This window comes from Mchenga conophoros, linkage group LG9 (genome assembly GCF_057382185.1).
Source record: "Mchenga conophoros isolate Kocher_MC1m ecotype Shallow Benthic linkage group LG9, M_conophoros_male_GT1.1, whole genome shotgun sequence".
Classification (NCBI taxonomy): Eukaryota; Metazoa; Chordata; class Actinopteri; order Cichliformes; family Cichlidae; genus Mchenga; species Mchenga conophoros.
The window spans coordinates 29,121,708-29,145,698 of NC_140534.1; the positions used below are offsets into that span (position 1 = coordinate 29,121,708).

General features: G+C 41.6%; 1 protein-coding gene across 1 annotated transcript in view; it reads right to left on the bottom strand.

Annotated features, from left to right (window-relative positions):
* The window catches only part of LOC146567504 (uncharacterized), an 84,606-nt gene that overhangs the window by 25,653 nt on the left and 34,962 nt on the right, over positions 1–23,991 (bottom strand). The window contains exons 5-16 of the mRNA XM_085287415.1: positions 19,528–19,698; positions 14,582–14,665; positions 14,202–14,366; positions 14,004–14,087; positions 13,172–13,339; positions 11,058–11,288; positions 10,735–10,965; positions 8,784–8,885; positions 8,451–8,527; positions 7,988–8,132; positions 6,471–6,708; positions 456–540 (exon numbers count right to left, since the gene is read on the bottom strand). Of these exons, the coding sequence (XP_085143541.1) occupies positions 456–540; positions 6,471–6,708; positions 7,988–8,132; positions 8,451–8,527; positions 8,784–8,885; positions 10,735–10,965; positions 11,058–11,288; positions 13,172–13,339; positions 14,004–14,087; positions 14,202–14,366; positions 14,582–14,665; positions 19,528–19,698 (1,781 nt within the window). The remainder of the gene's footprint in view (positions 1–455; positions 541–6,470; positions 6,709–7,987; positions 8,133–8,450; positions 8,528–8,783; positions 8,886–10,734; positions 10,966–11,057; positions 11,289–13,171; positions 13,340–14,003; positions 14,088–14,201; positions 14,367–14,581; positions 14,666–19,527; positions 19,699–23,991) is intronic.

The following is a 23,991-nucleotide window of genomic DNA, read 5'->3' on the forward strand; positions in this document are numbered from 1 at the left end:
CAACTATGCGTGCACAAACAGCAACACACAAACACACACTCGACTGGGTGATACATGCTTGCTGATGTCATCACCGCAGCTCTGGTGAAACAGAGAGGTCAACCAGAGGTCTCACCTCTGAACTCTGCGACCCAACATCTGCTTGCTCACCTTCTCCCATCAATACATGTTTGTATATATTTTCTCTCGCATTAATCCAGGAGCAGATAAAAGGGAAAGCAGTTCACATGTTCAGGAACAATGTAACATTTTGCTTTGCAGGCTCAAACAATGTATGCATTTAGAGCTCAGGGCTGTTCTGTTCAACACATGTTCGGTTAAAAAAAAAAAAGCCTACTGTGCGTCGCACGTAAAAAAGTCGAAATGTTTTTGATTACCGAGCTTACGCGAGGGACGGCGGGAAATGGGATGAGAACGGAAGCCGCTTTCCCTTTTTCCTTCTCTTTGCTTCTTACCTTATTTTCTCCTCTGCTAGCTTGCCTTCATTCAGACACCCCTCCATCCGCCTCACCTCCTCTGCACGGGCTGCCAACTCCTCCACTGAGCAGGAGAGAGAGAGAGGGGAGACAGAGGAAGAAGAAAAGTGTGCGATAAAGAGCAACAGTTCATTTCAGACACACTTAGTTGGGATTCATTAGAGAACAGGCCTTATTCAAATAATCACACAACCACAAAAAATGCAAAAAGAATAGTCATAAAATTGCCTCAGATAGCTCTCGATGCAGAGATGATTTTGTTTTTTGAACTGGATTAAAGAAATAACTCTCCGAGATGACTACACACTTGCACGACACTTTACATCTCCTAGCAGGCAAACGTTAACTGGATGATTTACAAAACCTGCATACGGAGGTCTTTATTGATTCTTGTCAAGTTCAGCACGAGTGGGAAAACATGAACTGCGAGTCACCTTCAAAGCGAACCAAGAACTCTGCCACAGAAGAGGCACTGAATGCCTTTCAGAGGCGGAGAGGGAAGGGAGGAACGAACACAGTGCACTGCTTACAGTTGGTCGGCGAAGCAACCTTTTGTTGAGAGACAAAAGGGGTGCTCCCTGGTTTCGTCAATAGATGGCACTCTTTACCTTGAGCAGGCCACTTGAGCTCATACCCCTGACTGCAGCCCTTCAATCACATACCCTTTTCAGCCGTCTCTTCCATCTACATGCAATAAAACCCCATTGTCCTACACTTAGTAGTTTAGCACATTGAGGGATGCATAATAAACCACTAGTCAGGTTTCTCAGCTAGGTTTGCTTTGCAGGCCCTGTTCAGTTTGAATTTAAAATTTAGGATTTGCCCCCGCACTCCCCTCTTTTTTTTGTTCTGTATGCTGTTTTGTGAGTCAATGTTTCTTCATAGCTCTTAAAACCTTTTCACTAAATTCAGTATTCATTGAATATAACATAAACTGTCAGCCATCGGTGACCAAGGCTAGTGAATATTGAGAAGGTCTGTGCGCTGAATATGAAGAGGTGTGTGCGCTCCTGAGTCTGTGTTTATGTGTGCACGTGTGTGTGCGAGTGTGGGTGTTTGTTGAATATTTACGGAGCGGACCTTGACTTTCTGAGTGTGTATTTGGGTGTGTGAAATAGAAATATAGGAAATGTGTATTTCTGTAAGCTTTTTAAGGCCACACAGAATGCTAGGATAGAAGTGGTGGGAAAGACTGAAGAGGAGGAAGCCAAAACCAATACCATAAAGGAAACAATACAGAAAAGAAAATCCACATTTAATAAAACTATGACTAATTTATGGTTTTGTTGCATCAAAACTGTTTAAACTAAAGCCCTAGGAAAATTGAAGCTGCAACTGGAATTGCTAAATATTTAACGATGCGCTTTTATTTGTGTATCTATGTGCATGCATGTGCCCTGCCTTGGCTATTTTACCGAACCTCAAGGTGAAAGTTTTGCTATGAATCTCAATAATCAATAAAGTGGAGATGTGAAAACTTGAGATGGGGATCAAATTCATATTCAAGGCATTCGCTTTTCAGGTGACCTCAGTGACACCTTCCACCAGGGGAAGCCACAGAGAGAGCAATTAACTGCATGCGCTGACCGTTTACACAAACTCTCTTATTTGTGCCTGAGCTCGCATAAATAAAGATGCGCACAAAACTGAAATACACACTGAAAATTAAGTGAAAAACAAATTTGTAGAAATACGAGGGGAAAAAATGGGCACAAAGGAAGCTGGTCCAAACACATACAAGTCCTTACTTAAATGTGGTATATATTTAGCTTGGCAAGACTTGATGACCAAATACTGACTATTTTTTTCCACATAAAATGAGGATCTGCAGAGGGGGTGTGGATTTTGACACTTCTCTCTTTATCTTAGTAAAAGCAGAACTGTGATCCATATCCTGAGGTCTGAGGCCCTTAGCAAACTGTTTTGAGTGGCTTCATGAGCTGTGTCCGTAGTTCACAATTTAAGATCTTCAGTCCTTCTCTTTCTTAGCTCTTTGATTCTTGTCTTCACAACTTACGGTGTGACATTAGGCCACAATGTAACTCTCTCCCGATCTCTCCTTCTCAGTGCCTTCGTAGGAGCTTCAAAGCCCATCATGCAGCATCAGCCTATAATCACAGATCTGCGGTCAGATTACCCTGCTCTCACCGCTAACCTTTAACATGAGAAGGATGAAAACCTTGCTAACCCTGAATCAGTGGTTGGGGCTAGGCCCGGCCCTGCCTGGCCCTCATAAAAGCTTCATAAGGCTTCATGGGAGCTTCCTTTGGCTTTGTTGGGGGATTCGGAGCCGGCTAAGGTGCTCCCGAGAGATGTCCCAAAGCCTCCCAAGACTCTTTCTCTCTCTTTCTGAAGTTTCATGGGCTTGCAACACTGCTTTTGGGTATAAGCCAAAAGGTGCAGACACACAGCCGCACACTGTCATGCACACAAATACACCACAAGAAGACCAAAAAAAAAAAAAAAAAAAAAAACACACCTCATATGCACACAACAGTGAACACTCACAAAGACAAAGACTAACACACACAAACACACACGCGTACACCCCAACACACTCCCCTCTTGCTCTCTCCTCTTCGCTTTATTTACAATCCTCTGGCAGCGGTACAAGGGCCCGGGGCTATAACACACGGCACCTAATGCTCAAACTGCCAGGTAATCTCATGTCTGACATCCCCCTTTGATAGAAACTGATCAATAGACTCTTGTAAAGGAGTCATTTTCTCTGATGTTTCTACCAACCACTTCTCTCTATCTCTAACTCTCTCTCCTTTTCACCCCCCCCCCCCCCCTTCTCTTTTATTAGCCATACATTTATAATTCATATTTCAGCGGGGCTGAGTTTGCTCTGAGACAAAGAGGGAGGGGGGGGGTAAGGGGGGGGGGGGGTATGCTTCTTTGTGTAATAAAGAACAATAGTGGTGAAATGATGGGGAGAAATGCCAGTGTTTGCTGCTGGTTCCGGTGAACAACAGTTTTGGGGATCGATAGAGTGTGAAATGGGATTATAGCTAGTAATAGAGGTGAATTGGAGGAGAGAGGCCTGTGCACGTGTGTGTCCGGGGATCCAGACTGGATAGCAGCAGCGCACACACACACACACACACACACATGCACGCACACACATTCACACGTACAAACGAGTGCACGCACAAACGTGCAATAATGATTTCATCATCTTTAGGCAGATGCACATCAGCAGCACAGAGGGGTGGTAATATCACATTTCTGTTTTGGTGGAAGTGTGGAAATAAGGATATAGTGTTTTTGTTTATGCCGTTATTTCATTTGTTGTCACACGGCATCACATTTATTTTGCATTATAACCAACCTTACAACACATCTTATTTAAGATGTAAGATGACTCTACTAGTCGGGTTTGAATATTTTAAAGATCCATCCCCGCCCGTGTTTCACGAGCAGATGCTATGAAAACACCTACTTAAGAGTACGCCACATCTGATTTTCCTGGAAAACAGATTACGAATACAATCGTCCCTTCGGTACACCTTTATGTGCATTTTCTGTAATGGCTCGTGTGCACTGTATGTTCGAAATAGTGCAATTTTCCGCATGTATCACACACGCCCCAGCCTATTCCGAGAGCCATAAGTGACAGAATGACAGTAAATTTGACACAAGCACCCATACGCCAAGTTTAAGGACTTTTTTCTATCCTTTTTAATCACTCCTTTCTTTCCAGTCTCTTCATCCTATCCTGACACAGTCTGATTGAATCCAGCTGCCTTCAGACACTTCAATCTAATCCATGTGACACTTCCCTGGTTTCCAACTCATTCTCTTTTCCTGCTTCTTTCCTTCTGTCTGGCCACAGAGACCTTTATATAATATCCATTACTCCCAAACTACATTTATATATTAAACTGTAGAAAGCATATCAACAGCATTAGAGGTAAAAATGCTTTGTTAAAAACACCAAAAATGGCAGTTTATCTCGTTAACTGTCTAAATAGCAACATCAAAAATGACTTTGGACTGATATGATTATTACTTCTGAAAACCTGATACTGGCAGCTACTGTGTTGATAATTCATTGATTTTTAATTTACCAGATGAGTAATTTTGTAATTTTACATAACAATTTACAGACGACTGGGTTATAAAAGGCTAATAAGTTATGTAGAGTAATTTAAAGCATCTTAAATATGCATTCCTTATTAAATTATTCTGGTTAGAGTCACCTCTAGCATACATTTTCTTGTTAACTCATAATTGTATACCTGTTTCTGCCTGTCCATATTTTTCTTATCATTCAAACCTGTTCACGTTCACAGTCCAGTCCATCTTAGATGAGGTCTGCTGTTATTAAGCAACAAACAAAATCATCACCACTCAATGAAATGTTTTCATAATACAGAAAGAACCTCGACGAGGGCTTCATGTTAATAAAAAGGCCCTTTGTTCATGACAGTAATTTCTCAAGCTGACTCCTCACCCAGTTTATTCAGACCACTGCTATATCCAGGTAAACAATGCCCCCTTTGTTATAATAATGCATCTTTATTCTTCTTAAGTTATTACAATAGGCTCTGCATTGCTGGATTGTATTTGCTGAAGGTAAAAGCTGAATAATATGTGGTTTTGTGTGTAGAGTAGAGTTGAGGGAATGCGTTTTGATCACAGACAAAGGCCAGGCTACACAGCGTTGTCCTTCTGTCTCTATCTTGTTAATGAGCAGTGTTCAGTGAGCAAGCCAGCCACTGTCTGCCACAGAGAGAGACCTCAGATTCATCTCTCTGCGGACAATAGGTGATTGTGTGTGTGTATGTGTGTTTGTACCTTGGAGAGCCAGTGTGTATGTGCTAATTAAAGCAGTGGGAGTTGGAAGAAATGGCTGCAAGCGTGCGCATGTGAGGTGTTTGCCTGGCGTGACCGTCGATGTGTACGTTAATTCTTAATGAGACATTTCTGTGCCCAGAGAGACCCAGCCATCACCATTCCTACACTGACGCACTACTACAAAGGCCACCATTGGCCACACGCACACATGTACAGACACACACAGAAACCAGATCATTACCATACAGCTAAAGCAGTGCACCATTAAATCAAACCTCTACCTACAGCGTGTGTGTGTGTGTCTGAGTTAACATGGTGTGCAGACAGCTAGCTACAAAATCACCACACTGCTGGCTAATTTGAGCTAACTGATTGAGCTAACAGCAGTGCGGGTGGTTCTGCAACAAAAGACAGGACAGGCTGCGTACTGTAGCTCCTCTGGTATGTGATGGGCTTCTGATCGCCAATAATGTCCAAAACCTTAGCAGCGGGGAAATGTTCATAGAGTGCTAATAATAAAGGCAGGGTGATGAATGGATCAAGCAGTGAACTGACATAAAATCTTTGCTTTTGGTCATGTTGACTTGCTTGTTAAAAAAATGTGGATGCTGAATCAAGCACTGGTGAAATACAGGTTAATTTTCACATGATACTGAGTATAGTGTTAGTTCAGGCAGGCCACAAAGTCAAGCATAGCCATATTCCTGTCAGATCAATTGATCTCCATGCTTGCCCACAGCTGGAGGCTCAACTAATGCATCTAGCTGGCAAATCTCATAAAGGCCACACTGTGTAAGTGTCTTTAGGAACCTACGGCTTCTTCTTATCTACATGCCACATTGCAACCCACTTTCATCCCCACTCTTCCTTTTCATGCTATGCTGACAGATTCATATAATGCGTGCAGTAACACTGTCATTGAACCCTACTCTGTTTTATGTTGGGGTCTGGCTCTTGCTCTCTCCGACTACAGACATCCACGAATGCGCGCCGAACAGCAGAGAAGTCCCTGAACAGTGACATAATACTGAATATTAATAGCATTCTTCTTATAAATATATTAGTCCTAACTGAAATATGTATATGTTATCAACATGAATATACGGTTGACGGAAAATTATTACTTTATGACTAACTGCATACATGGATCAGGACCAACGGCAGCTTATCAGTTTATGGACTGATTGCTACCTGTAACTTGGTGACTGCTGCGCAGCTCCTCCAGCTCTTTCCTCAGCTTTCCGATGAGAGTGCTCAGGGTCTCATTCTCTCTGATAGCACTCTGCAGCTTCTGCTGCTCCTTGTGTAACGCCTCCTGAAGCATCTGGGCCTTTCTTCTCTCCACATCCACCTCTCGGCTCTTTCTTGCAGACTCTTGTCTGGCCTCCTTCAGTTCCTCATCTGACTGCCTGAGGAGTGTCACCTGTACCTGCAGCGTACGGGCCAAAGAAACATCCAGCGTCTGTTCGGTTTAAATATGTTGCACAGTTGTGTTTATAATGTGCTGTTGCCATGTAACAGTTGCCATCAATAGACCTCTAAATATATCATCAGAAATCACTTATTATTTGCTTTGCTTGCTGCTTACATTTAAAGAATTTCCAAAATGGTATCGCATCATATTGTATGGTCCTGAATAAAAACCGAAGATAAAAGATATATATATTTCCATTTAATCTAAAGCTGGAAAAGACAGAAGGTGGTGGAAATGATGGTGGATATAATAATAATAATAATAATAATAAAACAGAAAAACATTATGAACCAATATAAATTCTGTGTTTCTGTAAAAAACACACACATTTAGCAACCCAAAAAATACACTGTCAAATACAATTTCCTTAAAAAAAATGTTTTTAGTGTTAATGGCTCTGAACTCAGCCCTTGTATGTATGACTGATCACTCATGTAAAGGATTAGACTCTTGTATAATTATGTATATATGCATAATGATAAAAGTTAATAATGTGTACATGCATTATGCATGTGATGAATGTAGATGTATACTTCAAGATATGTGTACCTACATGACACGGACTCATTATGTGGTATTCCACAGGGAAGTTGTGTGAATGAATGGGCAAGACCTGACAGCAAGAGAACCTGCCGCTGTGTGTGTTTGTGGGAGTAAATGTAAGTGTGCGAGCATATGATTTTGGTAAGAGTAACACGTGTTTTGCTAATATGTGACAAACACAAATTAACGTGCGAAATCAAATATTACCGTTTCCACCTACCCATACACGGCTAAGCAAGCGTACACACAAACGCGCGCAAACATAGACACTCACACACTCACACACATATAAATGATGTGTCCAAGACTGCCAGGAATGCTGGCGTTCTGCCAGGCTACAGTCACCACTTTGAGTAATTTGAATATTTAGTGTCCCATTGAGCTCTTAATTGGAGTCAATTTCACCAGCCTTGGCACCGTTTGGTGCTTTAATTAATGGCGAGGCAATTTGTTTCTGCCAGACAATCGCAGGACAATCACATGAGTGGTGGGTGTGTGGTGCCCGTGGAGGTGGTTGAAATACTCCTCTTTGGGAACTCAAACATGTCCTTAGATTGAAATGACTGCATCGCGAACATTTAAGGAGAATGGCAGATGCGTCTGAATTTAAAAGCAGACGGGACAAAGGTCAAATTAATATAGCTCTCACTAAATTAGAGGACAGGTCAGCAGATATGCATTATTTTAATACCTTTTGGGCGTTCGCCAGTTCAAGCTCTAAGGATGCCACTTCCTGTTTTGAACGAATCACTTCCTGTTCCAGCTGTTTTTGATTGCTCCGGTGAGTTTGCTGGGAAGCAGCGAGACTTGGTTTCAGACCCACCTTTTCCTGGACTCTAAGGTAAGGAGAGCAAAAGATAATTGCCTGAGCAAACCGGTCTGTAAAAAATGTGCTGCCCAAGTTAACACAGCGTAATAATATGTAGACCAGATAGCATATTAATGATTACTGAAATTAAAAAAAAAAGATTTCAATAGATTTTTACATTTGCCAAGTAACATAATATATCTACTGTGTGCCATTTAGTAAGCAGACTGTTGCGAAAATGAGAGCGAGTTGGGGGTGGAGACTGATGAGAAGGGCATGAAAGGAGAGACAAGGACAGAAACCGAGCAGCAGAGGAGAATGAGAGTTTTATAGACTCTGTTATTACTGTCTCTCTAGCTCTGACTTCATCTGAAGAATAGTGTTTTCACACACCGCAAGGTGTTCAACCTGTGCCGCACAGCGCTGAAACACACACACACAAAGAAAAAATGAGTGCTGGAATGTAGCAAAAACTGTTTGTCCATGTAAATATAAAACAAACTTTAAATATAAGCCTACATTTACATTTACCAGCGTTACTTCTGAATACTGGAATGTCAACAAATCTTATCTCTCAGCTGTTATCACTGAACATAACTGTGGCAGATATATTTTAATGTTTCATTATGATGATAATACACAGAATGCATAATCCCAGCAGTGCCATGCAGGATATTACCTTCTGCAGCTGCTGTCTGAGTCTTCCTAGACTCAAATACTCCTCATCAGAATGAGAATGGCTCCGACGATAGAGCTGCAGGTCGCACTCCACAGCAAGTTTCTATAAGTAACGAGAGAAAGGGCGAGTAAGTGATATAGATAGTTAGAAAAAACATTTTTTTAAGAACATCCCGCTTGTTTAAATCTTATTTTAATCGGTTCTATAACCCAAAACACACCTAAACAGAAACTTAAATAGAAACAAACCACCAAGTCAAGACACAAAAGGGCGAATGAATTGAATGAATTGCATTTCAACAGATTACACTTATTTTGGTTTACTAATAAATGGCAGTGGCATTGATGGGCCATTAAGGAAGCACATTATTTTGTGTTACACTCATTTGTGTATTGATTTGCACAGAGAAACATGACCTTGGTGTTTCAAGCACATTATACAAACTGTAAAACAACAAGTTCGAACTTAGCACGTGACTCTAGCTCATAGGAAGTACTATGAGCAATCGCGCTCATGAACATCTGCATTGTTCTCTTAATTACAAATGTATATCTCTTTGGAAAAAAGTGAAAGTGTTACACTTTGTTTTTTACTCCCGAGAGCATCGCCAGGAGTAATGCTCTCGCTTTTTTTTCATAAATTGCTTAATGTATCACTACCCTCAATCTTACCCTATTAGCTGCTGTCCTTTATACAGGCAAATTATGTAAGTAATTCAAAAGTAGACATCTTTATAGGAAAGGGAAGAAATCTTACTTATCTTCAACTGTCCATCTTTATGTTATAGTGAAATATTCTCTAGTCGAATATAAATTGACCAGTAGAGATAGAATTAAGATACTACACTCACAATTTGAGCCAGTCCATGGTTTTCTTCTCCATTTATCCCTCAAATGTGAAACGCTATAACTTCTAAACTGCTTTTATAGTCATGTTTTCTTTCATTTAAAACTGTTTCATGTTTTCCACACTGTATTTCTTCGTAAACAGGGAATAAAGGCAATGGTGATTTTAGGGTTAGCTAAGCCCAACAGTGACATGAGGTAGCGCATTAGCAGGATGTGAAGCTCCATAAGAACTCCTAACCTCTTGATAGGCGCCTTACAATCAAAGTCATTAGCCAGTGTAATAAAGGGCCTGAGATACAGCCATTCTTCAACAGCCTAACTCTTTTATAACCAACAGATTAAAGTTGATTGGATTAAAATGACATTCTGCCCGTCTGACCTTGGCGGCAGCAGTTAAGTTCATCCAAATTAAATTTCTCCGTAATAAAGATGATTCATTTGTTGCCTGACGTAGTAAATATAAAACAGAAAGGGGGGAAAAAAGAAGAAGAAAAGATTAAGTGACACACGCCAGTGCACAGATGCACAAATGCACACTAGTACACACACACATATACATGCGTGCCTACAATGACACAAGCACACAGAGCAATATATCCATGCATGCACTTGTACAGCATGATTGGAGCTGGCAAGCACCTGGGTGCACTTGCGAAAATAGAGAGACACCCATCGGAGTTAACCCCAAAAAAACAAGGCATGTATTCAAAACCTAGTTTTTAAGGAGGTGGGTGCATCCATGAAAAAATACATAGTGAGACAGTAAAGTGTGCAACAGCATTAGTTTCTTAGTTTGAAATGAAAGGCTGAACTGGTTTATGACCGAGTTTTCCACTGATCTCACAGTCAACCTCATTTGTTACGTGACATGATTACACAGAATTAGTGTATACAATGAATCACGCTGTTTTCAGATGTTTCATTAAGTGGAAGGAAAACAACTCTTTTGCAAGAAAGGTTAATACTATTTGTTACGCAAGCAAATCAGGTTGTCCACATAGATATAAAGGATTAACTATGTTCATGTATTTGTACGTGTGTTTGTGTCTGGATTTATCCTTTTGTTATTGCTGTGTCTGCATTACGTAAATGTTTTCCCAAACCTGCTGATTGAGTGTGTCCATCTGCTCCTGAAGGGATCTCATCAGGTTTTTGAAGTGCTCCAGTTTTTCTTCACTCTCTCTTAGCAGGTTGTGACTGGCCTGAAGTTCATCTGTTAGTTGGTCAAGAGCCTCCTGTGAATTCTCCCACTGGCCAACCTTTTCCTGATACCGGCGCTCCAGCTCAGCTAGCTCTTCCTTCAGCGAAGAAGCTGCTAACTGCGACTCTCTTAGCTGCCATTAAAACAGGTAGTCAGACTCAAAATTAAAGACATATTAGACAAAACGTATGTATGTATTTAAAGGCTATATCGGCCATTATTAACCTTTTCCTGTGAATATTGTAGTTCCTCCTCCAGACGTTCCACATGCTCTTGCACCCTGCGCGCCTTCTCTATTGCTGCCGTGCATTTCTGCTTAAAAATCGCAGCCGTTTCTTTCTGCTCCTGGGTGTGCAAATTGGCCTCTTTGAGCTCATCCTTGGATTCTTTCAGCTGATGATTAAGAAGTTCCACCTTCTCCTTCTCCTTATTCAGCTTCTTTTCAACTGTATCAGCCTGAGAGCAAAATCAAACAGAGTACAGATGCTGATGTTGACCTTTGTTTTTCAATAAAGATGATGAAAGCAGTCAAATTTAAAAAGACACAGTGGCACGTGTGAATGTGTGAAAAAAAAAGCAATATGAAGTAGGAAGCAATAAATAATCTTGCAAAACGTAAACTTTTATATTACATAAACTATTACAGCAGCAACCATCATCATCATTATCATTATGCTAAAATTCAAACAGTGAAACCAAAGCCATTACTCAATGCTTCGTGACTAAACGTGCCTTAAAAAGCTACTTGAACAGACCCATGCTAGTTTGTTTAACATGGTGTAATTTACTGCACTGCTCTACAGTAACCTCTGTCATAATGAAAGGGGAACTCAGGAAGTGAAACCGGGCTTAATCCTGCCGTTACACTAGGAATCCTACCGTAGCTCACCTTTCAAGGGGAGAGGTTGAGAAAGTTAAACCCGCTCTAACACTCAGCTTGAGTTCATCCACATTAATCCCGCTGTAATCTGGATCAGAACACGAGGGTTTTACGACTAATGACAGCCAACTAGTTAGATTTCAGCGGTTCACTGCAGCTCGGTTTAACCAGGGATTAACTGGGCCCGCAGGACTAACACTGGATTGAAGGTGGCACGAGAGAGAACTTGCTCATGCAAAAGGAAGAAAGAGACAAACCAGAGGAGAGGAGTCATCGACTCTTACTCTCTGTTTTAGAGTGGAAAGACTGAACAACCTGTGTAGGTGTACGGCCGCGTGCGTGGACTGCTTAAAAGCATTGACTCAGCCCATGCAGCCTCTGTTTTATCTGAGCGTGATGGTGGTGAATGGTGAATGTTTGACGAGGTTGTCTGAGGTAACAGTTTTAAAAATAATCACACGGAGAAGAACCACACGCTATAAAGTGAGACGTCGTACGTCGGCTTTACATATCAAAGCTGTATTTATTACTTGCTCTACTTGTGTCACTGTATTTCTCTCCTTTAATGAATTCACTATCCTACAGGCCAAACACTAATGGTGGACTTTGCATTTCTTTCTGTTACTGGATGAAAGGCCTCATAACAAGACTTAATGGGGACACTATGGCTTTCTTGTGACCATAATCAGGAGCGTGTGCTTTGGGGAAACAAACAACCCTCATTAAACATGATGGAAAACACATCTGACCCTCATGACCTGACAAGCCTCATTTGGCCTGATGTTTGAGTATTCACTGCCGTCACATGACTACCCAAGTTGACCCTAAGTTGATAATAACTTTATTCTTGGTCTACATTTCCCTGTCTGTATTCATGCTTAGTTCCAATTAGATGTGAGAGTTTCACAAACAGTAGAGTCATCGTGTCTTGTTTAGTAATTCAGATGATGTAGATTGGAATATATGTAAGATGACTACAAAATAAAGCTTGTCTGCCGCAAGCGAGTCGGTTTGCCGTTCCTGGCAGAAAACTCTGACTACTTGATTGTCTACCGTGATTTAGAGCGCTCGCACTCAAACGCACAAGTGCATCCGATTTTTCCTTTTATGTTCCTCATTGGATTATCGCAGTAGATGGCTTTTCGGTTGGATTATGTCTCAGCCGACAGACAAGTGAGCACACAAAAGAGTCGACTTCTGCGCCGTTATGGACCTCCGACTTAAACCGTCCTTGAGCTTTGTGACCTCCGGCTCTCGGTCTTTCAGCCTGCTGTGCATTTGGCCGAGCTCAGAGTTGTTCTGCTTCAGTCGGCTGTGAAGCACGGAGCCGGTCCCCCCTCCGGGTTACGCTTCAATTTTGTGAGCCTGTTTCACGACTTCCCGGTCAGAGTTCAACTGATCCATAGATTTCACAAGAAGTGAGCAAAGGTGAAGAGGAGAGGAGAGAGTTTCTCTTTACCTGTTGCTCCTTAATACGGAGCTGCTCTTGTAGCTGCTGTTGTTCTTTCTCCTTCTGCTCTCTAAGGTGCTCGATATCGCTGACCTTTTCGCTTAACTGACAGGCCTCTTCCTTGTGCGCTCTAATCGTGCAGTTTAAGTGTCTTACCTCTTCCTCCAGAGCTGTCACCTGAGCCAAAAGAAAGAGAAAAAAAGATGAAAATTGAAAAGGATGGAGACGAGGAAAGCTTTACGCTGGGATACTATGCACACCCAGACAGACAGAAGAGACAGTGAGGGGGTGGCAGTAACCAAAAAGTGAGTGTCAGGTTTGAGTCAGAGAGTTTCCCAGTTTAGTCTCAGGACCAGCTGGGAAAATGTAGGCACAGCATGAATGAGTAACGATTCCCTTTTCCTTAGCTCCAACTTTCGCAGAGCCTTTGAGCAAGGTGCTACACCTCCCATTGCTCTGATGGAGCTGCTCGATAGCCAACAGTAGAAGACTGCTGCTGGTTTGGGCACTTCCCTTGAGTAGATGTGTGCAACTCTGTGGGTGTAAAGCAAGGAAGTGTTGAAAAAATAGGGGTGATCACTGAACCTAGCCTCGGCATATGAAAGAAAAATAAAAAAAATTGTAGGAGAGAATTGAAAGCCCTAAGACAAATTTCAAACCCAAAAAGCAAAACATAATATAAAAAAGAAAGCGCCTTTTTCATAAAATACTGCTTAAAAACGGCCAAATATGCAGTTTTAAAGGGAAAAACATGGAGTTTCCATTTCTCCAAATTGTATTTTTTAATCTCTAAAAACTGCATGACACAACCTGAAAAGTGAACGCAGACGAGCCACCGCACCTGCTTCTGTGTTCCTCGATGCTTCTGTTCAGCTGTCTTCATTTCGGCTCTGAGCTGCAGAATTAACTCATCTCTACTTCGAACCTGAAAACAGAGAAAATTAACAAAATTAATAAAAACGTGCATTTAAATAAGTTGCACGTCCTGGCATTTTAGCCTCTCCAGTTCCTTTAATTAAACAGACAGAGAGAGATGGACCTCAAGGTGTGAGGTGTGGAGTTTGTGGCTCAGAGCCAAGTCAGCCTCCAGTTTGGCTTTGCTCCGGTCGAGGTGGGCGCACTCTTTGCTTCGGTCCTCCATCAGGATTCTCAGCTCATCCCTCTCCTCACGGAGCTTCTCCAAAGACCTGTCTTTTCGAAGCAACTGTTACATTTGCACATAAATTTGCATCCGCACCAGGGGAAAAAGCTTTAAATGTCCAAAGATAAACATGTAATGAAACAATATTAATTATAAACCCACTCAACATTATCCAACAAACAATTAAAAACAGGATGCGTTAAAAAGTGATTCCATTATCAAATTTCAGTGTGGTTAACAATAATCATGAAAAATGAAACTGATGGGGGTTTTTTTACCTCTTTTTGACACTCTGAGTGTTGTCCCTTACTTTCTGTGAGCTCCTTCATCAGTGTACAAATCTTAACCTCCCTCTTCTGTATCTGTAAGATGAAAGCATTTAATCACACATCAAACACCCATTTTTTTGTTGCTTTTGTTTTTTAAATCGCAAAGCCACAGCCGATCTCATAAGATTCGGACAAGGGAACGTCGTGTTAAGAACATTCGCTGGCGACTCTGTCACCGTTTACTGAACTCGAGATAAAATATTCGAGTTGTTGTTTTCATATTTGTGTGTTTCAGGTAATGGTGGCGGTGATGGGTGAATGACACTGCATACAGGGAAACGGTTGTTGATGCTTCTCTTGAGTATACGCTACGTCTCACAGTAGCTTGTGTTTGTCTGTTTCCTTGGTGACCTTCCCTAATTACCCACTTCTGCTCGATGCCAAATGAGTGCGTGAGCGTGTGCGTCTGCATGTCTGTGTGCGCTTTCATGTGGGTGTGATTCCTTACAAGTTTGCCTCGGGGAAATGTTTTGGACATTTTTTGTTCTCATTTTTCTTCTGTACGTGTTCACCGACTTCCTACCTCGCCACGGTCTTTTTCTCATTGAGGTTGGTGAGAACGGCCAGGTTTGGGTGTCGAGCCAAAAAGTTTCTTTTTAACTCTGGGATATTTTTGCGATGGCTTATTAACATTTTAAAGATGTTAAGTTGTTCTTTTAACCTTTCTATGACTGAAACGTGAATCTGATCATCTCCAAAACAAAAAACAAAATCAGCGGCCAGTATTTGGGAGTTGAAGACCGAGAGGAATAGGATGCTCTAAATTAATTAACCTTTTTTAAATTGACATGAAGGCAAGATTGTATTACTTGATATCTAATCCTGTCTTGTGAGTGATTTTACCACAATATCACTGACAATGCTGACAATAACAATAAGAAAGAAGAAATGCTATGTCTCGATCTAATTTTAACAGCTTATTTGTTATAGTTGAAGCAGACAAGTTTTCACTTCCAATTTGTAAGAGCCTTTCTTTTGGAATTGAGTCAAATGCTCGCTCTCCGTTTCTCTTTCCCTCCCCACCTGCTGTCTGTCATCCATGATCTAGGGATCGTTTTGACCAGAGTTGAGGGCTTGTTTGTAACTGTCCAGGGGGATTGATGGAGTTAACTTGGCTCTTTGGCCTCTCACCTCTGGCTGTCGGTGGCCAGGCTCACCAGACGCACTAAACCTGAGCTATGGCAAGTGAAGAAGAAGAAGGAAGAAAAAAAGCCCTGTGTATACACACCGCTATCCACGCACCAGTTAAATCACACAGGAGCATTCATGTAAACACTTCGACTCATACAAATAGGTAGTACCCTGGTACCGGAGTGATACCGGTGGTGTTTTGCATTCCACAGACATCAGATAAAAAAAACGTGCACACAGAAGAAGAAAAAAAAACTGACCAAAGCTTTTATTCATCTTACAAATACAAGTCATTCCACTTACCCATAGCAAACACTGCACACTCTCTTCCTGCCAATTGTTAAACCATAGCTTGATTTATCTTTGAGTGCGTGCGCGTGCATGAATTCCCAATGTGAGCGTGTGATAGGCAGAATGGATGTTGATAAACACCGGAGGACGTCGTGTCAAAACAGACAACTTGTCAAAACGACACGCTAACTAGGTCAATCACAAAGTTTAAGGAGAAACTTTGGAGTGGAGCTTTGGTTTATGCATATCTCTACCTGGATGTCTATGTGTGTGTGATAAGCTCCTGAACGAATCTGCAGGAGGGGACCTCCAATATCGAAGGTATTTTTAAATCAATGAGCTCTTAAGTGCATCCCAGTCTCAATGTGTTCACACATAACGCACGCACACAACACTCGGCGTAGATAGAATCCCCACTGACAGGCAATGACAAGATAAAGAGAGGGAGGAAAAAAAAGAGGTGCGCAGGTGGGGGGGGGACAACGACAGGAGGGGGAGAAATAATATTTGAACAGTTGGGGGTGGGTGGGGTAGTGAAGAGGGTGGTGGGGATGAAACAGAGATGTGGCAAGGCAAGAAAAGAAATGAGCAATAAGTGAGATCAAGAGAGAAAGCAAGGCGAGAGAGAGCGAGAAAAAAATCTGTAAGCTTTTCTGACAGTTGTAAAGCGCTGTGACCAGGACCCACGTCTGTCCCTGTCCAACCTTGAAGGCTCGAACAACTTTAGTCAACGCCGCTTACCTTCCACTGTACTGCTCCTACTCCGTTCTTTTGTTTGCTTTCACCTCTTTTTCCACTTTAAATAGGAGGGCATCTGAATTAGTTTTCCAAAAGTGCTTCATACACAACTTGTGCGTCCTTGCATTTTAAACTAAAGTCCAAGTGAGGAAGCTGAGGACACACTAGACAGGAGAGTTAGCAGCAGATTAAAAATAAATAGGATTATAGTGCACACATCTGTTTTGAAACACAGCTTCATTTACTGTTCTTTAGTCTCCGCGCGCATAGAGTGAGATATTTTAAGATTTAGAGTAAAGGATCTGAAAGGTCGTGCCTCACATATAGCTCTATGGCGAGATTTTGTGGCTTTTACTGTCCAGCAAAATTGAACGTGAATCCTCAAGTCAAGAAATCCCCCGTTCTGCTTCCTGTGCACATTTGTGATCTGTGATCTTTAAAGAAGAGTTTGTGTGCGTGTGTGTCTTTTGGTCCTGGGAAGGTGAAGTAGATCATTTCTACAAAAAAAGCCGCTTGTGATGTTAATGATTTTATTATTGACACAAGGTGGTGGTGATGGTGGGTGGGGAGGGGAGGGGGAGGGAGAGACAAGACTTCAACCTCATGTCTCAGTCGCAACAACATGTGGCTGTTCACATGATGTTGATGATGATGTGCGAGTTAGTTAGAAAAAAAGGATTCGGGATTAAAAAGGTAGGAAATTAAAGGGATTAAGGAGGAAGTTGTGCCCGTCCGATTCCTGACAAGCCTGGCTTCATCAAAAGGGTGTGTTTTTAATAAGGCTCTAAATTTAAGACTGGACATTTACATAAAAAAGGGCACACATCTGCTTTTATTTGACAAATTTCCTGTGTCATATATGTTGTGTTAGTCACAAAAAAATTAAAAAATACAGTAAAAAAATGTCAACAGCAAACCGTAGCTGTCCTGCAAACATCAGTATCAGTGTTTGGTGAAATGTTGTTTTAACAGAAAAAAAATGATACCGCAGGGAGAGGAAAAAAGATTTAAACAGATGTTTCAGTGGTTTCTTATATAAATCTAATATAAATGCCGTGTCCACGCTGACTTCCCAAGAATTTCGGATAATTACGATTTTAAAGTGACTAGAGTACTTGTTCTCTGCAGCGAGAGCAGACTGCGTTCTCTTTTTATTCAAAGGAAAGAAGTGCAACTGTAAGTGAGAGGGCGAGCGAGTGCAAGAGAGAGTGAATCAGCAGAGTACATTTAAGATGAAGGAGAGAGTGTTGACAGTATTTGTTCAGCTGTGCTAATGTTTGGACATTTAGAGCCGCAGCGAAAAGAAAAAAAAAACACTTAATGCAAAGTTCTCCGTTTCATTTAGATTTGAGAGGGAGCAGGGGCGCTCGCTCGCGTTCCCGCACACCTACTGCAGCCACCGTCCACACAACGACGGAATGAAGTGTGCATGAGGGAATGCAAAGCTGCAAGTGTGTGCGCCCTTGTGTGGGTGTGCGAGAGAGGGCTTGTAATACATCAGAGAAAACCAGTTTTTGTGCATAAAGCAAGGCCAGATGTGAAGCAGAAACCAGATCCCTGAGAGCTGTGGTCCATCTTTTGACTTAACCAGCACAAACATAAAAGACTTAAACACACCCACACGTATACATGTGCACACAGTTGCACGTGCACAGGTAACTGCATGAAATGTATGTGCGCGACAAAACACATGAGCACAAAACCGTTTTAGAAATTATTTAAAACTCTCCTGTATGTGACAGCTTAGCTTCGGTGACTTGTTTTTAAGGAGCTGAACTTCAGTGCAGCTGCTTTCATCGTGAAAATGAACTCCTGTGCACCCCCTAATTAAATTTCTTAAATTTACCCAAACTCCCATATAACATGAGCTACAGAGGAGCATTTTTAAATGGGCACTCTAATAAATGGCTGACTACTGTAACAATAGACTCGCGGATAGCCAGCAAAATTCTGAACTTAACCTTCACCCTAAAAAATACGTTGAAAAAGCGTATTGTCAGTGAAGAGGCATCCCAGTGACAAGGACCGAACCTCATGTGCTGTGTTCTGTTTTTTTACAATTCCGAGCCCTTGAAATTTCCCAACGGCTTTGGGAAAGGCATCTTTGCAACCTGGTTAATTGAAGGTTAAACACAAACCACTAAGCACTAACATATGCTTTTGGATTTCCCAGCTTCGCCACAATCCCAGCAGTAGTGAAGCTGAAATCCCATTTTAGCGGAACAATCAAAATTTTTGCCAAGTCTGTCTTCATCAAAAGTATGTGTTTTTAATAAGGCTCTAAATATCAGAACATCCTATTACCCATTATCTAAAACCTTATTATCAGCACTATTGTAGAAATAGACAATGCCTGTCACAGTGAATATTACATTTGAAAATTTCATATTTAAATGAATCCCTCACCTACGCGACCCATCTTATCAGTCCCATTGTGGGGAAAGACAATGCATTACATTAAAGTGAATATTATATTTAATCTCCCATCCAGTAGAAATTTCGTATCTCTAGATTAACCATTTTTCTTCCAACGTGCCCGCTTTCTGTAGAAACTCTTGCTTTAATGGTGAGGTGGAAAACTCGCCTTTAACGTACCAATTGTCAACAATTTGAGGGGGAAAAACACGCACACGCTTCGGTTTAATTGTAAAACGACAAAGTCAAACAAAGCAAAGATTTTACAAGAATTCACATTTTAATATTTGAATTAAGACCTTGGAGACGAAGCTGATTACCTTCTTTTCACTGGTGCGACGCTCGAGAGCTAATTCCAGCTGTAGACGTCCAACCTCTTTGCTCGCATGGTGCAGCTGGCCTAAGATCTTCTGTCTGTCTGCATTCAGGTTGGTGGTGGTCTGATTCAGGGCATTCGTGATATCACTTAACATACCTTCACTTATTCGTAACTGCAAGGTTAGCAGAGACAGGAAGAAAGGCAAGGATGATGATCTGAAAGTACTGTTTGAGGTTAGGACCTTTAAGCCCACCGACAGACAAAAAGAAAGCTGTGGTGGACCAAAACGCAAGGAGAAGAATGAGCGACCCATTGCAAGAAAATACAAATAAGAGAGGTGGGAGATGAAAGTAAAATTTAGAGACGTTTGCTTCTGGTTTTTCTCCGTACAAGTGAAAGGGAACATCATAAAGGCTTTGTGCCAGGCTAGGGACCCCTACAATTACCGCTTTGACTCGGGACCAATAAAACTGCTTGACTACTCGTCATAAAGTTGTAGGACGCTAACCGGAGCAGTGCTTCTAAAACCTGGAGGCAGAGCTCTCACTGTGTTGTGATCCTTTTGTATCTCCTCTACATCAGATGCATCAAAAAGCTTTTCATTAAAAGAAAAAAAAAAAAGCATCACATGATGTTTAGCTGGGCCACGGCCCCTTTTCTTTGTAACATACAAAATCACGCTGGCAACAGAAAGCAACCTGTTTATTTTCAGACACTTACTTAAACCTTTGACACCGCAAATTTTCAAACTCGGCCCCAGAACATCAGTAACATGATGAAATGAAAATACAGTGTTACACTTATCGCATTTAAGCTGCTGGCACCTTCTGAATACACCAGTGATGTCAAAAAGGTAATAAGGAAATTAAGTTAGTGTTAGAAAAGTAAGGGCATAAAGTCGGCATCTAAGGGCCCGCTGTTTTTATGTCGAATGTATTTCATTTAGCTGGCTGACAGGCACCCACCATGCTAAAACACTAAGGAGCAGACAAATGACTTGGTTTGGCCAAGGACACAGTAAATAGGTTAATTTAAGCCTAAAACACATCACTGCCACGCGCCACTCTGATATACCTAGAGGGGTGAGAGGGGGAGGAGGAAAAGAAGAAGAGAGAATGAAACAGAGAGGGAGCGAGAATAAAAATAAAGAGAGGGAGAGAGAGGACAGTGAGAGAAACCTAAAGGCCATTCCATTCATCATGCGTACGACTCTTTAATGTTCACATTCATTACCACTGATTCTCATTGGGGCAAAAGAGAGAGAGAGGCTGGACAAGGGAGATGAGAGAGGAAAAAGACAACAAAGGAAGCAAAAAAAAAAAGAATGATCTGAAGAAAAATAATTAATAGAAAAGAAAATCAAGCCAACATTTAACCCCTCCCCCCATCTTGTTCCTTCTAATGGCTAAGTGATATTCACACAAACATGCTTCTTTAATGTATGAGGCTACCCTCTGCGGAGCTAAGATGGTGGGGATGAGTTATTAAATATGGAGAGAGGGCAAGAGAGGAAAGGCGGAGGAGGAGGGGAAGAAGGACTGATGATTAACTGTGAAGGAAGTAAAAAATGAGGAGAATTCCCCGATGTACCTCGCTGGATTTGATTTAGAGAACGATGCCCAGTTCTGCTCCTTGTTTAAGAAGATCTCCTCTCCTCTGTGTGCGAGCGTGTGAAAGACAGAGCGCGCTTACCCACTGTGCTCTGCCGTGTGGCTGGGCTGTCTTTGAGGATGGCATTCTAGTTTTCTCCTTTATGACAAATGTTCTCTTCAGAGACTTCTATGTGACTCGCAAACTAACCACATCCTGGGCGAGGGGCTTCGCATGAGCCTCCTCAGCTTGGAGGTTTTCTACCTGCAAATAAAAAAGTGCTCAGAGGCACCCTTTCGCCTCAATCGAAGATTTCCCGTAGCGTTTGCGAAACTACCAACAAGATGTGGTGGTTTCAGTTACAGAAGATAAACAAGATGTTCGTTTCAAGTAGTGCTGACACTTTGTGGATTTTTATTTTTATTTTATATTTGTTTGAGCAACCGGGTCAGGATTTCTGGAAAGATTGTGCTGAGTTGTATTTCTGTAATGTATTTTTTGGCTCTTTAAGCACGACTTTTAAGTGCTGTTTGCATTCATTACATTCAAGAGAGGGCAGGCATTTCTACAGCCAATATTCCCAGTGATTGGTAACTTACACCATATAAATAGCAGTACGGGCCAGAGATGTCATGATCCCTGGCTTTTTGTGCCAGGTTTTTGAGTTGCGTCTTCTGGTTTATTATTTAGTTGGGCTTCTTTACTCTACTTAAGCGCCTACATTTTGAGTTATGATTTCCTCATTTTTGTTCTATGTATATTTATGTTTTAGCTCATTAGTTAGCATTTGTGCTTAGTTCCCACACTGTCTAATGTAGAACGTTGTGTGTTTCTTTGTGTTTAGTTTTGGGGTTGTGAATTCTTAAGTTATAGATTAATGGCAGGTTTTTCCGTTACTTTATGGTTTTAGTTCTTTCTGTATTTCATATTTTTCAGCTGTCCCTCTGTCTCGCTCTGTGTTTATGCCTTGGTCCCCTTGTGTTGCCTTTTTCTGTTCATCTTGTTAAGTAGTAATATTCAGATTAGTATTGGTCTTCTTTGGCTATTCCCTGATGTGCCTTCAGCATGTGCTCTTCTGCTTCCTTGTGTTTTCTTGTGTTGTTGTAGTTCTCTGGGTTATGTTTTCGTTTGGATGTCTAGTAGCAGGTTTGGGCTTTTATCAGCTTTTATTATTCTGCCTTGAGTCTTTTGCATTTGGATCTGCCACCTTGGATCCACCTTGGATCTGGTCAGAGGACCCGGTGGCGCCAGTGTCCGGCAGCCTCGCCTCTGTCAGTGCGCCCCAGGGTGGCTGTGGCTACAATGTAGCTTGCCATCACCAGTGTGTGAATGTGTGTGTGAATGGGTGGATGACTGGTTGTGTAAAGCGCTTTGGGGTCCTTAGGGACTAGTAAAGCGCTATACAAATACAGGCCATTTACCATTTACCTTCACACTACAATCCATAGCCTATTGTAGCACGAAGGAATTTCATCAACTTGAACTTGGGGTGAACTGTCTCTTTACCAGCAATTTATGATTTCATTCATATGGACAGCCAATTTAGGATTTAGCTAACTTACCTAGCAGGCATGTCTTTTTGACTGTGGGAAAAATCTGAATCTGAGAAACCTTGGCAAGCACCAGGAGAACATGCAAACGCCACATAGAGTTTGCATGTTCCTGGAGACCAGGAGAAGCAAAACTGCTAATCACTGCACCACAGTGCCGCTCTAAGTAACTGTTGGTGTGTGTGGTGTGCGTTACTGCACATGAATTTGCGCTTGAGCAATTACTGATACAAAAAGACCAATAATTTCAGAGGACGCAGACAGTGGGTGAACTCCTCACCCCAAACATGAATGTGAGTGTGTGTGGGCCCGTGGTTCAGATCCCACTTAAATCAAAGCCTCTATTCATTGGGACTCTGTTAAATGGTCCTGTGTTAGATTAGCAAGGAAGCTCCGCAGAGAGTCACAGCAAACACACTTTGAGATACCATACCATACCTTTGTATGCACGTGCACGCACTAGTCGAAACGCCTGCATATTTTTATTTCTATCAAACTGGATGATATAAGATCAGGTCATAACAAGATGCAGATATAACCACAAAAAAAATATGGAGCTAAAGACACACTCAAAGTGAACACGGCCACCAGGAGCAGACTGTGGTTAGGGGCATGTGTCTTGGCGCAGTCACAACCTACCTCTGCCTCCTTAAGTGAGCCTCCCAGAAACACTTCCTAGCATTAATATGTCCCACCCAACACAGTGCAACAGTGAGTTAAAGGTGGTCATCAATGCAGTTAAATTATCTACAGCTTTGCTAATGGATGGTAACAATTATAAGCAATGGGCCACCCAGTATTATTGCAATAATGAATTAAAATCTCTCTTTTATCTGGATTATTCGCCCCAGTTTTTTGTGTGACTATTGGGAAATAAGTTTTACAAAAACTAGGACAATAACGTGTTCATTTCATCGCTTCAACCAAGTTCAACATATTACACCAGAGAGCAAAAGTTCTTTATGTTAAACCATCTACGGCGCAAGAGGGATTTCAAATGAAAAATGGACATTTGGCAAAAGAGCACATTTTTACACATTTTAAATATTATTGCCATCAATGTTAAACCAAGTAAAAGCAATAAGATCTAATTAAAAGTCAGCTTCTGTAAATGTTTTACTATACTTACTTATGACTGCAATCCGGACTGTACGACAATAGCCATATTTCACATGCAAGACACAATTAAAGGCAGTGTTCTGTGTCAGCTTAGTTACTAGACAAAGTCTTCGCTAATATCCAATATTAAAACTCGAGAAATATAACGTTTTAAAGGCTTATATACCGGTGATAGGGTGCAAAAGAAGCTTGGATTCATGGTAAAG